Here is a 13,098-nt window from a genome sequence, read left to right as displayed (position 1 = left end):
GAGTTAAAAACAACTTCTCCAGATGACTAAGATACATTTGTGTTACTATTGTCCATGGTAGTGAGCATCCATCTTTTTTCTTCAGGTTAATTATCAGTTGGGAAACAAAACAACAAAAAAGACGAAATGCTCCCATCTGCTGGGGTTAGATGTCAGTGTTTTTGCAAACCCTCAAACTCTTTTGATACAAGATTTTAGTTTATGAAATACTTTGTGTTTTGACACCACTGATTTCTTTGGGTTGCTTTGTAAGATATCCATCACCAGATCCATCTTTAACCTGAAGCTGATTCAGTTTGCGAAGAATAAACATCACAACTGATCCAAAAAACAACACGCCCATAGTATAAAAACATCTTATTATGGCTTGATGAATCATAGGTAAGATCTTGCAGCCCTGTAATTGTTTCCAGCTAAATTAAGGTGAATGTTTTTCACCTTTTCCACGTACATCTACATTTCCATTTGTGGCGTGGACACTCATATATGACACTCAACTGGAATTTTCCTCTTGACAACAAGAAAAAATAATTTTGATTTTATTTGATTGTTTTTGGTTGTGGAAATTGTACAACACAAGCTCTGTTAAAGGTGTGCAGCATTTTACTAAACAAAACCTCAAAGAATGGCACAAGCCATTGGAAACAAAAGATCTTATTCTGTGCGACTGTGTGTATAACAACATTTTAAAAGAACGTATGATAGTCAAAGAAAAGATCTTTTCTGAACTCTAAGCTGTTATAGTTTCTAATATAACTGTGCTTTTGGTGCCTAAACATAAACGGGAAACTGTTGCCAAGCATGAAGCCACTTCAAAATGTCAGTACAACACTAGAAACAAATGAATAATAAGGGAAAAACTCCTATATCAACATGTGCCGTGTTGTTACTGTAAATAGAATTCTTGTACTGTAGTATTAATTTGAACACTGAGCAATGAACTCCACCTGTTTGGGTGTGAAGGTGGTCACCCATCCTCTTTAACTGGTACCCATTTGGACCTTATTGACCCTAAATGACTTGTTGGCTGCTGGGTCATACTATAGAACTATAGAAACTATAGAAAGACTTTTATTTTATTTTATTTTTATTTTTATTTGTGGTGCAGAGAGGAATCAGAAACTGTGATTAAAAGAGAAAAAGGGCTGGGAGCAAAGAGTTGCAAGTCTTAAACATATTCTAATATTCCTTCTTTTATTGGAAGGATGCTCCCTTTTTTCCCCTCTAATAATTAAGTTTGGCTGTATTTTGCTCCACTCTTATGACTGAACTGCCTCTTATTTAGATCCAGCCTGACCCTGACTTTTGTGTTGTTTGAGTCCCAGTTGGAGCTCATTACATTACTCTCCGTTTGATAATGGTGCCACAAGGAGGAAAATTAACTGTAAGACCTGTTTGCATTGTGGGTTTAGTGTGGTCACCCTACATTTTTAGTTGTTTTGAAGGAAAAAAATAGCCCCTTCTCTAACATTACAACTGTAACTAGTCAGAAAATGGTCTAACAAAATACTAAGGCTGGTCTTACTGTAGCCCCATGACCCCCAGCCAATTGTTATGTTAGAATTTCTAAATGTCATGGTTCAAATACACTTTAGAGCTCCAACCCTGACATGGTGAGTTCCACCATCTTAGTTTTAGTCTCCCTTCTCTAAGTAACAAGCTTGTTATAAACGCATACACCCTGTCTAAATGTGTAAATGACTGCAGCCCAGTCACTGGTCAGACTATTAATAGAAGCGCAACAGAAATCCCCTCATGTCATATTTCAGTCTGCACCCAATCCTGAACATGAGCAGTTGCTCTCATCCACACATCACCGACTTCAGATTTATTATTTTCCCTTTGGCAGTTGTTGAAAACAAACAAAGTCAGAGTCTGTGTTGGAGGTTTGAAAGTTAAGGACCTGTGAGTATAAACTGCGAAGGAGGAAACAAACCCCAAAAGTCATGAGTTCAACCCTATCCCTCATTTTTCTCTTGGTAAAACCTTTATCCATGCAAGACACGAGATTGGGATTAACTCAGTCACATGCTGCGTTTGGAGCTCCAGATTTTGTTGCATTTCCAAAAGAGATAAATTCTCTTTGTGGCAGTTAGCACTGTCACCTCACGGCAAGAAGGTCCCTGGTTCAAATCCCAGTCAGGGCCTTTCTGTGTGGAGTTTGCCTGTTCTTCCTGTGTATGTGTGTTATCTCTCTGGGTACTCCAGCTTCCTCCCAATATTCAAAAACATACATTGACGATTCAAACACTAGCTATCACCGTTTGGCATTCCTTCATCATGGAAGCTGTCAACATAGCAGAAAACTTAATATGATAATTCTACATAATATAATGATTTTGTTCATTCTGTACACCTTGTTTGTTAAGTTGTCAAACAATGATATATCTTTTGTGAGTTGTTGCCACATAGCTGATGTTTCACAGTGCAGTTTCATATATACCCAGCTTTATAATATCAGGAATAAAATAAGTTTTAGGTTAATCTTTCTCTATGCTGGGTGTATTTTCACTGAATTTTCACTTAGAAACTTTAAAACTGCATCACTGGTAGTGCGTGAAGAAATGCCCACTTTAGGCTGTCCAGATAAACAACCAAATAATCACTCAAATGTTAAAGTGTAAGTAAAAAAAACTACTTTTTTTTAGGTAAACACATGAAAGATTTAATCAGTGTGCCAGTTTGACCGACACTGGACTTTTGAAATACATGTAAACATGTTTATCTTACTAAAATCATGCGAATCAAATTTTTCTAAACTTCTCCTGGAACTTAAAATGACCTGAGGTGTTTGACCCTAAAGGTAAAGATAAGATCCGTAGCCATTTGTTTGTCAATTGTATTGGTTTGTCACAAAGTTCGTCAAAAAGACAGGGAGGTATAACTTCACCTATCATGGGACAAACTTCGGTCATTAAATCAATTCCCCTCACGTGCTTGTATACTGGGACAGAGACAGTTAAAAAGCCCATGCTACAACAGTATCTCGACTAATGTTGTTCATGAGAAACATTCATATTTTCCCTGAACTTTGAAGTCAACGAGGCATTCTATCTTTCCATCATATCTTGTTGTGCTCCCAAACCAGTTTTGAATCACGCAGCTGCCGCTCTGTTTTCCTGGTTTCTTTTCAACGTGAAGCATTTAGCTGTGGACAACTTGTTTTTGAAGTAGCTTGTTGTTATTTTCAATTTCGCAGCTGAAAAAATGGGAGCGCATTAAATATAACTTTTCTTTAGGTTTCGCTTTAATCTTTAGCTTATCCCATTACTTCTGTTCAAATCTGCATCGAGAAGCACATTTCCCAACTCAGCACATGTGTTTACTTAGGTTGACAGAGTCTGGGTTATTGATTGTGTGCAGGCATGTGTGATCTGAAAATAAAGACCACTGTGTGTGTGTGTGTGTGTGTATCCCTTTAAGCTAGTTGTGATTGAAGGGACAGTGTGTGTGTGAGTGTGCATGAGTCAGCTAGTGCACTTTGCTTCTGCTATGCAAGTGTAGGGGGATGGCTGGGTGAGACAGCTGAGAGCTGCTGCTCGACCAGTCGCTCACTAAGTCCCTATTCATTCTCGCTCTCATTCCCTTTTTCGTTTCTCTCTTTCCCTTCAATGGATCTGCTCTGATTTCGCAGATATCTTTTGGATATATCGGTGCCTATATATGGACCACAGTGTGTCCATACTGGGGATTTGACAGCTTTCCGTGTGTGTGTTTGAACAATGTTGCGTGTGTTCATTCTTTGTGCTGAGCGTCTACACACGCCGGACGACGACATCAGTGATGCCTACTGCAGCGTCACCTATGAAGGTATGGGCGGTGTGTGTGGGTTTGAGTCTGTGGAAAGAAAAAGCCATATCACATCAAGACACAAAAACGCAAAATGTTTGTGTTTGGTCACAAGTGGGACTTGTCTATGATGTTGTCAGTGAGATATCTCAGACAGCTTGAGGGTTATTACTGGAAACCCTCTGATTGTTGTATTTCAAGGGGTGGGGCAGGGATAGACAGAGAAGGAGATGGGAGGTGAGGATAGGAATAATATGATGAGCTAAAATTGAGGATGCAGGGAGAGGTGAGAAAAGATCATTTCCAGTATCTCCTGGAAAGGTCGGCTGTGTTTATAGTTACCACCACTCTGTCCGGGGAGTTTATCCTTTGTTGACCCCTAACACTCCCCACCTCCCTCTTATAGCTGCAGCTTATATGAGGGTTTGCATGCTACCATGCTCATTTAGGTATTGTCAGTCAGGCAGTCTTTTGTTCCAACAGTTTGGGACGAAATCTACAGCGACAATTGTTTTTTAACAGACTGAAATTTCACGGCAGTCGCCCACAAAAGACAGATGATTCAGTTAAATACCCAAACATCTACTTTCTTAATTTGAACAGGTATCTTTTCCAGATTTTCACTCCCAGATTTTCCCTGTGTCGTTAACACGAAGTTGACATTTGTGCTTTCAAGCACATCGATGTTAAAGTTTTAAAATGGCAAACGCCGCATAATTCCTGCTAAACGCCAGCCTTTCAATATTGCCACTGCTAGCATGTGAGCAATAGTAGGAGCAGCAGAAGTCTTCCAGGTCCATTCTGTTCTGAGGATATAAACTTGACCCGGTGCCAGTGTTGAGACGCATCCAGACTCAACTCGGTCTAATTGAGTAGGACTCATCTTAATGCTGCTGCTCATGGGTCTCGTCTTGGGCCTGTTTATTGTATTTTTTTTAAATAAATCGTCTCTGATGTTAGCAGTAAGCAATTATTCAGGTTTCTATTACTTTGCAATAATTGCTTATCGACAAGTTCATTGTGCTGTGGTTGCTTTCTGTTGGGTTTTGCTCAGGTTGTAACTGGCCAGTCTGATTTATATCTCATTTAGGTTGGCTGCGGCTGTGTTTGAGTCTTCCTTCAGATCAGGTCTTCTCAGATGAATAGATATGTTGGTGTAGATTCATCCCGGTTTTGATCCCAAGTGCTTTTGTTCATTTTTGTTAATCAATTGTGGTAAATGTTTTATATACTACATTTAAACAGTTGGATTAACGGCATATTTTTTAGTAAACACTTCTGATCTGAGCTCTCTGACTTAACTGTGTCATGAACTCCTGACTATGTTTATGCACAAAAGTTTCCCTGTCTGATATAGGCCAGTGCCTGCAGTATGTACACACACACACACACACACACACACAAACAGACACACACTTGTGACTTGCAGGCTGAACTCTGGGCCAGAATAAAGCAGTAAAGTAATGCTAGTTGATACATTTCAAAAGTATTACCTTGACACAAGAAAACCCACCTGTCATTTTCTAAATTAGTACAAAGAAGCGTCTTTTAATTTGTTATTGTGACTAATAATTGCAAGATAAAAGAGAAATTCTCTACATGTTGTCTTAAGTTTGCAGACGTAATCTGTTATACTGACTGTCACGTGTATTTGTACCTCTTATGATATGTAGAAACTATGAAGTGGCCTTCAAGTCTGTTTCTCCAGCGAACATCTGCATTTACCATGGCTATGGAACCAATAAGAAATTAATATTTCCCATTACGTGCAACGTTTGTGTTGTTTTAAAAAAATGCAATAAAACAATACATAACAACCGAAACAATGACACTTCATCAGTTGTCATAATTCCAGTTTTCTAAATAAGAATAAACATAAAGATGCATAAAGCTGTAGTTTAAAGTGGATTGAAATGAGAGTGTCAGATGGTGAAAATGATTTACTCCAACCTGTGCCGTTATGAATGCTAATTCATTCATTTGGACAGGTGTGCATGTTCCCGTGCCAAAATAATGTATTTCGGTTTGATGTTTCTTTCTTTGTGGTGCCAGGGTCTAGTTTCAGCACTAAGGAAAAAGAAAGGAAGAATTCTAACTTGAGGTAGCTCTTCTGATGGTATCTATTTCAAGCCAGCTATCATGTTTCCCATCCCAATCAAATACTTCTTCCTTTCCTGATGAAAAAGGAATATGATCTAGAATCCTTGATGACAGTCTCACAGCCTGTTAAACTTAACCTCGAAAAATATATCATTTTATTTTGCCACTCATAACGGGAAACATGAATATTTTCTGTATTTCCGCGTAGGCTTACAGGAGTAACAAAAGAGATTTCCTGATGACGTGCGGTGAGGTTTTGCTGTTCTCGTGTGAGCCTCTCCTCACAGGATGGTATCTGATAGCTCTACCTAATCTGCTTGAACTCATCTGCTACCTTGGAAAGATGAACTCTGCTGCGTGTGCTCCTAAAAAAACTGCTGCATCATTTCGTTCATTCGGAGCTTATTAAACTGAAAGGCTGTTGAAGAAGAGAGGGGACAAGCAGATTGGATACATTTGTTCCAAGGTTGTTCTGAATTGAATACATTTTGGATTTAGAACAAACGTTAGCTGACTAGATTATTTAGTAATATTTTTGTGTCTCCTCAGTCAACCTTGAGTAATTTAAAAGCTATATAAAAGCATAGATAATGGAACACTAAAACACACCTATAGCCACTATGGCTAATGTACTAGATACTAGCCACATTCTCGTTCTCATTGTTCATGCTTCTTTTAATAATTTTCTTTGTATTTTCTTTTGCTTCTTAAGGCTCCGATAGTCTCTGCTGGCTAGGTGCTAACATCAGTATTTGATGATTGGCAGGCAGTATATTGTTAGAGTAGCAGAGTTTTTTCACAGAATAAAGCTGGTTGCTGCTCCCATTGAGCCCTGCAGCAGATAATCGCACTGATATTCCTTTGATTGTTAGTTTGAGATGTAGAAAGCTAATGGATTTTTGGATTTTTATTGAGAGAAATAGATGTGTGAAGCAGAGCCACACATCATTTTCTCATCTAGCTTGGACCAAATGAGAACTACATCTGAGATAACCCTGTTGGTCTCCACATCATGCCACACATATGCATGAAGCTTCAGCTCGACCACTCTTTTTTTTTTTTTTGCTTTGTATTTTGTGATTTACTTACATTTTAAGCAAAGCTAATTGTTTTTGTGACTTCTGTGACATTGTACAGAGTAAGAAGTAAACACCAAATATAATTTTTCTGAAATAGGACGGAATATGTATCTATAACTTCTGGCTGCATCAGCAAGAGGAATTAAGCTCCTCAACAGAACACTTCATATTGTGTTTCCCTCACATGATATGAAACATGCACGTACATGATTAGCTAGAAGATGTAAGCTCTTTCGACTCCTGAGACTCAGTCAGATCAGGCTGGAAAACATTGTATTGTGCTGCTGGGTGACTGAATAGGGTCATCACTACATCTATAAATACAGCAAAGACATCTGATCATAAAGCCTGAGGTACAGATGAGACTAAAAGAAAGTACTAATGAAAATCAGTTTTCTTCAGACTCAATTTGGGTCACCGCACACAGTGTGTGATTTCAGCGAACTATTTCAAACATTAGTCGAGATCACAAAGTTTGAAAAGACCTGAGGTTTTACTAGGGTGAAATATCATCTTGCAGAACTTGATATAGAGCTAACTATCTGCAACATAGACTCTTAGCATTTTCTGAGACTGTCATAAAAGGAGTGCATATTTGGTTTACCATGCAAAAAAAGCTCATATTTGGATGTTGCAGGATGTGTGTGTCACACACGATTGCTATTCAGAGACTTCTTTGACTACTTTGCTTTCACTCAGTATTCAGTTAGATTTGTGCAGCTCAACCAAACTAATTTGTTCGGCCGAGATTAGGGCAAGCGAGAGATCTGTGGCAAACTGGCAATCAACAATCATTCTGTGCGAATGCTTCAAAAGTGTGATTTGTTAGGCTTGCTGACATGTCCCAGGCTTCAACTTAATATCTCTGTTTGTTATTGAGTGAACTGTCTGGGAGAGCTTCAGCCAGTGAATCCTTGTTACATCTCCACCAATGATTAAAGTGAAAGGTGATTACCATTCTGATGCTTCCACTTGCATGTGATCATATTACTTTAGCTTCCTCTTCTTGAGTCTTAGACTTAACCATCACATGGCATAGCAGACCTGCTGGTGGGCCAGATTAGCACTTTCATTGATCACCATTTACTGAATGAGGTAAAGGGTATGGGGTAATATCCTGAGAGGTTTTTATTAGCAAAAACGTATAAATGTTCCATTTTTGAAGAACACAGATGACTCTTTCGGGGGCTGATGACTCAGGATGCACCGATTGTGAAATTCTTGGCTGATGTCAATACTACTAATAAGAATAACTATTTGTCAGACAGCTAATATTGGGAGTTTTTGTCATTCATTTTCCCTTTATTGCCAGGGAAACAACTAAATAATGCATTGCACAAAAAACTTTTTTTGAAGCCTTAACATGTTAAATTATTGCCATCTTAACTCAGTGCTTACATGGCCAAACAACTTTTTTTTGTGCTCAGTAAAGGTAAATTAAAACAAATCTTGTCAGTTTCAGGGCAAAGTCGGTGAAACACAACCCTGACACACAAGATAAATATTGGCCACCACCACCAGCTGATGTTATCTTATTTGCTGATAGTATCAGCTGAATATCAGCTGATACTGATGTCAGGCCGAAATATCTTTACATCTGTATTCATAACTGACATAACATGATAACTGATGCATGTAGTGAAGCGCTTTGAGTGGTCAGTTAGACTAGAAAAGCGCTAAACAAGTACAAGTCCATTTATCATTTTACCATGTTGGACAAACATACATTTTAGCTGTTACTACTGCTTCTTCATAACTAATAGACATTCAGGTTTGAATGGGACCCATTCAATAACAATATGGTAATACATTATCCACATTCATTGATCTATTACTGATTTATCCCAAAACAAAATGTAACAATAGGATGTAATGTATTCAGCCCAGCTTAAATGAAATATAACTGGTCTATTGGTCTTTAAAAATGTATTTATGTACACTAATAAAGTAATAACCTAAAATGCATGAACTCCGTAAAACTTGTTGTAAGGTGGTTCGGCTTTCTTACAAAAATGTTTTAAGTAAACTAACACTGTCTTGCCAGTGTTCGTTTACTTAAAACATTGGCTTAAAATAAGTCTGTAACATATACAAAAAGACCAAGTAAGATAAAGGGATTAAAGGAGAGAAAGAGTTGGTATTGAAGTAGATAATATTCTGGCAAATATTTAGGCAAGAGAGGGAAACAATCAGTAGACAAGAGAGGAAAAGAGAACAGGAAATGTCGAGATTTCCTTTGGATGTGAGGTGTGTGTTCCTGACATTTTCACTCATTGCTCTCTTTCCCTGCGGGAGTGTCAAAGAGAATCAGAGAAAGAGAAAAGCCGGATTGGTCTAGTTGAGAAACGGAGCTGTTATATTGTAGATTTCAGTTCAGACATATGCTGTGAGGCAAAGCGGGAAAACAATCTGTGGATAATCAGCCTTTTGATGATTTTTAAAAAAAAACAATTCCAGGTTTGTGAAGGTCTAAGGAGAGCTTTACACATATTCTCTTTTTCTTTTTGCTTCCTATCTCTCCGTGGTTGGTTCAATTTGTTGGCCTCAGTATCATCACAAAGCTCCTGCGGTCATGTAACCAACTGTTCCTTCAGCTCTGGATGCCTCTCATCTGGTTAACCCACTCGTCATTCATTTGTATCTGAATCCGTCTGATCCGTCTTAAAACTGAACCAATTTTAGGACGCTGCTGGACTCTGAGGTTTCAACCATGTTACGTTGCGTTATTCAGCGAGCCAACAACTTGAGACACTCTCACCCTCTGGCCAGTGTCATATTCAGAGGTAAGAGATCAGTCAACACTCAGGGTGAAATGTAACAAAGCAAGTGACCATAAACTCAGGAACTGATGACGTGAAATCAAGCTAAATATTTCATTTTCATTTTTAAAAGTTCAAGATCAAGTCAGTCAAGACACATTTGTTAAAGCATTTTACAAACTTCAGTGCCTGGAAGAATACTGGATTAGATCACCAACAGGTGACACGTGTGCTTAGATAAACTGCCTGTTGGTGTGTCATGCAATTGTTTCAGGACTTCTATGAGATCAATTACCCAAAATCTTATTTTGTGTTTATGCAGATCACTATGAACACTCTTTCAGAAAAGGTGATAAACTGTTACAGACATCTTATCCGCTCTTTAAAAGTTACTAAGCAATGTCAGTATATTTTTCAAGTTGTGTCTCCTTTAGTGAATAAAAATCTACTTTAGCTCTGTTTTTGTTCTTCACCAGTTTAAGGAAATATTTGCCTCTGTAGCTGCTCATACACTGGTTTCAAATGGTTGTTATTGATACTTTAAGTTGAACTAAATTTGAGCTTTTTTTCCATGTGTGAGATGACATAAAAGGTTATTAAACATGCCTTGTGTACTTCTTGAAATACAAACAATACATTCTGTGTTTACGTATTTATCTGGTAATTTTACCCCAGCAAGGCAAGGTAGCGTCTGAAGCTAACTTACCACTTTGTGTAGCTAATGAAAATTAACAGTCAAAAAGAAGGATAACAATATCAGTGCTTATATCGCTTATAGTTTATGTAATAACCAATACGGTTCTTTTGATTCATGTTATTTCGCCACCATCATTATCATGTGCATTCATTAAGCACTATAGAAAACACAAGAGCTAAACTAGCTCTAGCTTTACTTCATTTGTCCAGTTGTAGTGATAACAACTGTCAAAACTGACACTGTTGTAGGTCATTGAGTAATCTCACCATTTTATACTTAAACCCGTGATTTGATTCTTGACATAAATAAACATGAGGTTTATTTTCAGTGCTACTGCTGGGTATCGGAGATGTTATTAATTATTTTGAAATGACATAAGTCCCTTGAGTCCAGAATTAATCCCCTTGGTCTATATGGAATAACACAGTAATTGCGATAAGGGTACCTGTCCCAAGTACTTTTGTTCTTTCCATTGATATGTTTTTGTACTCTGCACAAGTCTGTGTTTACCTCCTTAATGAGGTGAACTGTGTTCTTAGCTTCCTGCCTTTGTCTGAGCATAGTTTCCTGGTGCCATCACACATGCATTATCCTCTTACCACTGCCTGGACCTGAATCTAACCTGAATGCCAAAATCAAGTCACAAGCAATAAACAATGTAATTTTACCTCAAGGTCTTAAACAAGGTTAAGAACTACTGGCAGCATTTATTTCCTCTGTTTTGTTACTTTGGACAACAAGATTCAAGTCACCTCTATAATTAAATATAACGGTACATGAGTGATTTATTTGCACAGTGACACTGCAAGTTTTCTTCTCCAGCTCCAGTGAAAATGTTCAGTAGAAAATATTTCAGCAGCTAAAACTAAATCGAGACTAAACAAACTCTGTTTTGCTGTCTGTCTTTCCCCATAAAGTCTCTTTATAGCACAAATATAAAGGTAAAGCTTGCTTGTCTAATGCTGTCTTTGTAGAAGTAGACAAAGCAGAAACCAACTACTGAATGTGTTTCTTTTTTTTCAATATTACCTGTTTTTAAAAATAATCTTGTTACAACACACATTCCTGGATTAGATGAAGATATTTTTCAGCAGGCTGTTTGTGGGTTTCAGCTGCTTCAGGAATTCATGGCAGAGTAAGAGAAAGAGGGAGCATTTCCTGCCCTCAGAAAAACAGATACCATGCCCATTTATAGCAATCAGGGATGATTATAGACCAACCAGGAAGCGATGGGAGGAGAACGAGAAAGAACGGCTGTTAATAAATCTAGACTGAAGTATAAACAAAGAGAAGCACAGATAAAGCATTTGTTGTCACTGTTGCAAATTGAAAGCTTACAGATAAATTCAAATGCACTTTAAGATTATTTTGTCTTTTATGTTTTGAGCTGGAATATCACTTTTCTGAGAAAATAAACCTTTTTTAGGCAGACATGGGTGATTTGGTTCATTACAGTGAATAATACAGTCAATATTCGTATTACATAAAGTAGTTTTGACCATTGTGCTGCTGAGTGAGGCTTTGATTCAATTCAATTTTTTTTTTTTGGCTTACATCTTAATCTCCTCAAGTGCACGTGTGTCTGCAGGTGCACATGTGATCAACTGAGATAACGTGTGCTGGAGAAAAGATTTCCAGGCAAAGCATTACTGAAACAGTAACTGTTGTCCTCTGTTAAAACAAGGAATAAAATCCAGCAGCCATGCCACCTCATCCTTGTTCTGTGTTGATTATAACCAGGACCCACAAACACAACAATCTCATATTATCCTAAAAATGTGAGCTATTCCATTTTCTCATTCAAGGGCTACATCTGATAAAGCACAAAGGTGTTTTTGGAAAACACAAGGCTGTCGGTGGGCAAGGTACACACCAGTTTTTACACGCTGACAGACAAACGCACACACACTGTGCAGGTCTAAATTTAGGTTTCCCATACGTAGTTCACAGCCCTGCGAGTCACAGTCTGTTCTATTCTCAGCTCATGACAGAAAATGAACCAAGCTGAACCAACCGGGAAGTTAATGCTGTGCCCATTCCTCACAGATCCAAACTAAGATACCAGCCTGAGGGACGTTTTTCTCCATATACACACAAAGCACAAACAAATATAATGTAACCTCTCGACCTGCATGTGGAAGGGTGGGGATGTTTTTTAAGATATCCTCCAAGAACGGAGGTACACTTACGTAGGTATTTCTCTGTGTGTATGCACTGATGTGGATGTGTGTAGGTGTTTTATTGTGTGCGTGTGGTCTGAAACTGGATGATGACTGGGAGAAAAACAGGAAAACAGCCTCCTTGAAGTTGTGTGTTATAAGGAACGAGACTATGTTTGAGTGCTTTTGAATACATAAGACAAAAACAAGAATTGTGCTGAAGCTGAGGCCAAAAGACCAACAACCTATGATCTCTGGTTTGCAAAAGGTTCTGGGGGCATCGTGATTGAGCACGTTTTTTTTTGGCCAACCCAAACCATGCCATCTTAATTTTGTGCTCTTAGGCTACTTTTTAAAAAAAATTTCAATATCAATTTGGACTAAATGTATTATTTCAGAATAGGTATTGAGTGTTATGGTTTTAACCCACATTTATGTGCATATTTTTGATTTATGCAAAAAAAAAAGCCAAATAATGTAAATATTGTGGCTTACTTGGAATAGTAAGGGGTATT

General features: G+C 38.0%; 1 protein-coding gene across 8 annotated transcripts in view; it reads left to right on the top strand.

Moving 5' to 3' along the window:
• Window positions 1–3,480: 3,480 nt before the first annotated feature.
• The window catches only part of dysf (dysferlin, limb girdle muscular dystrophy 2B (autosomal recessive)), an 84,394-nt gene continuing 74,776 nt past the window's right edge, over window positions 3,481–13,098 (top strand). For 5 of the 8 annotated variants that reach the window (XM_072376773.1, XM_072376776.1, XM_072376772.1 and 2 more), the window contains exon 1: window positions 3,481–3,810. In XM_072376773.1, coding sequence (XP_072232874.1) covers window positions 3,723–3,810 — 88 coding nt within the window. In that variant the 5' untranslated portion in view covers window positions 3,481–3,722. Of the gene's footprint in view, window positions 3,811–9,269; window positions 9,752–13,098 lie in introns of those variants that run through there. The other 3 variants (XM_072376775.1, XM_072376777.1, XM_072376774.1) reach the window with 1 other exon arrangement.

This window comes from Leuresthes tenuis, unplaced genomic scaffold (genome assembly GCF_036924035.1).
Source record: "Leuresthes tenuis unplaced genomic scaffold, fLeuTen1.0.hap1 SCAF_22, whole genome shotgun sequence".
Classification (NCBI taxonomy): domain Eukaryota; kingdom Metazoa; phylum Chordata; class Actinopteri; order Atheriniformes; family Atherinopsidae; genus Leuresthes; species Leuresthes tenuis.
The sequence above is the reverse complement of the archived record's forward strand: the minus strand, read 5'-3'. Positions and strand labels throughout refer to the sequence as shown.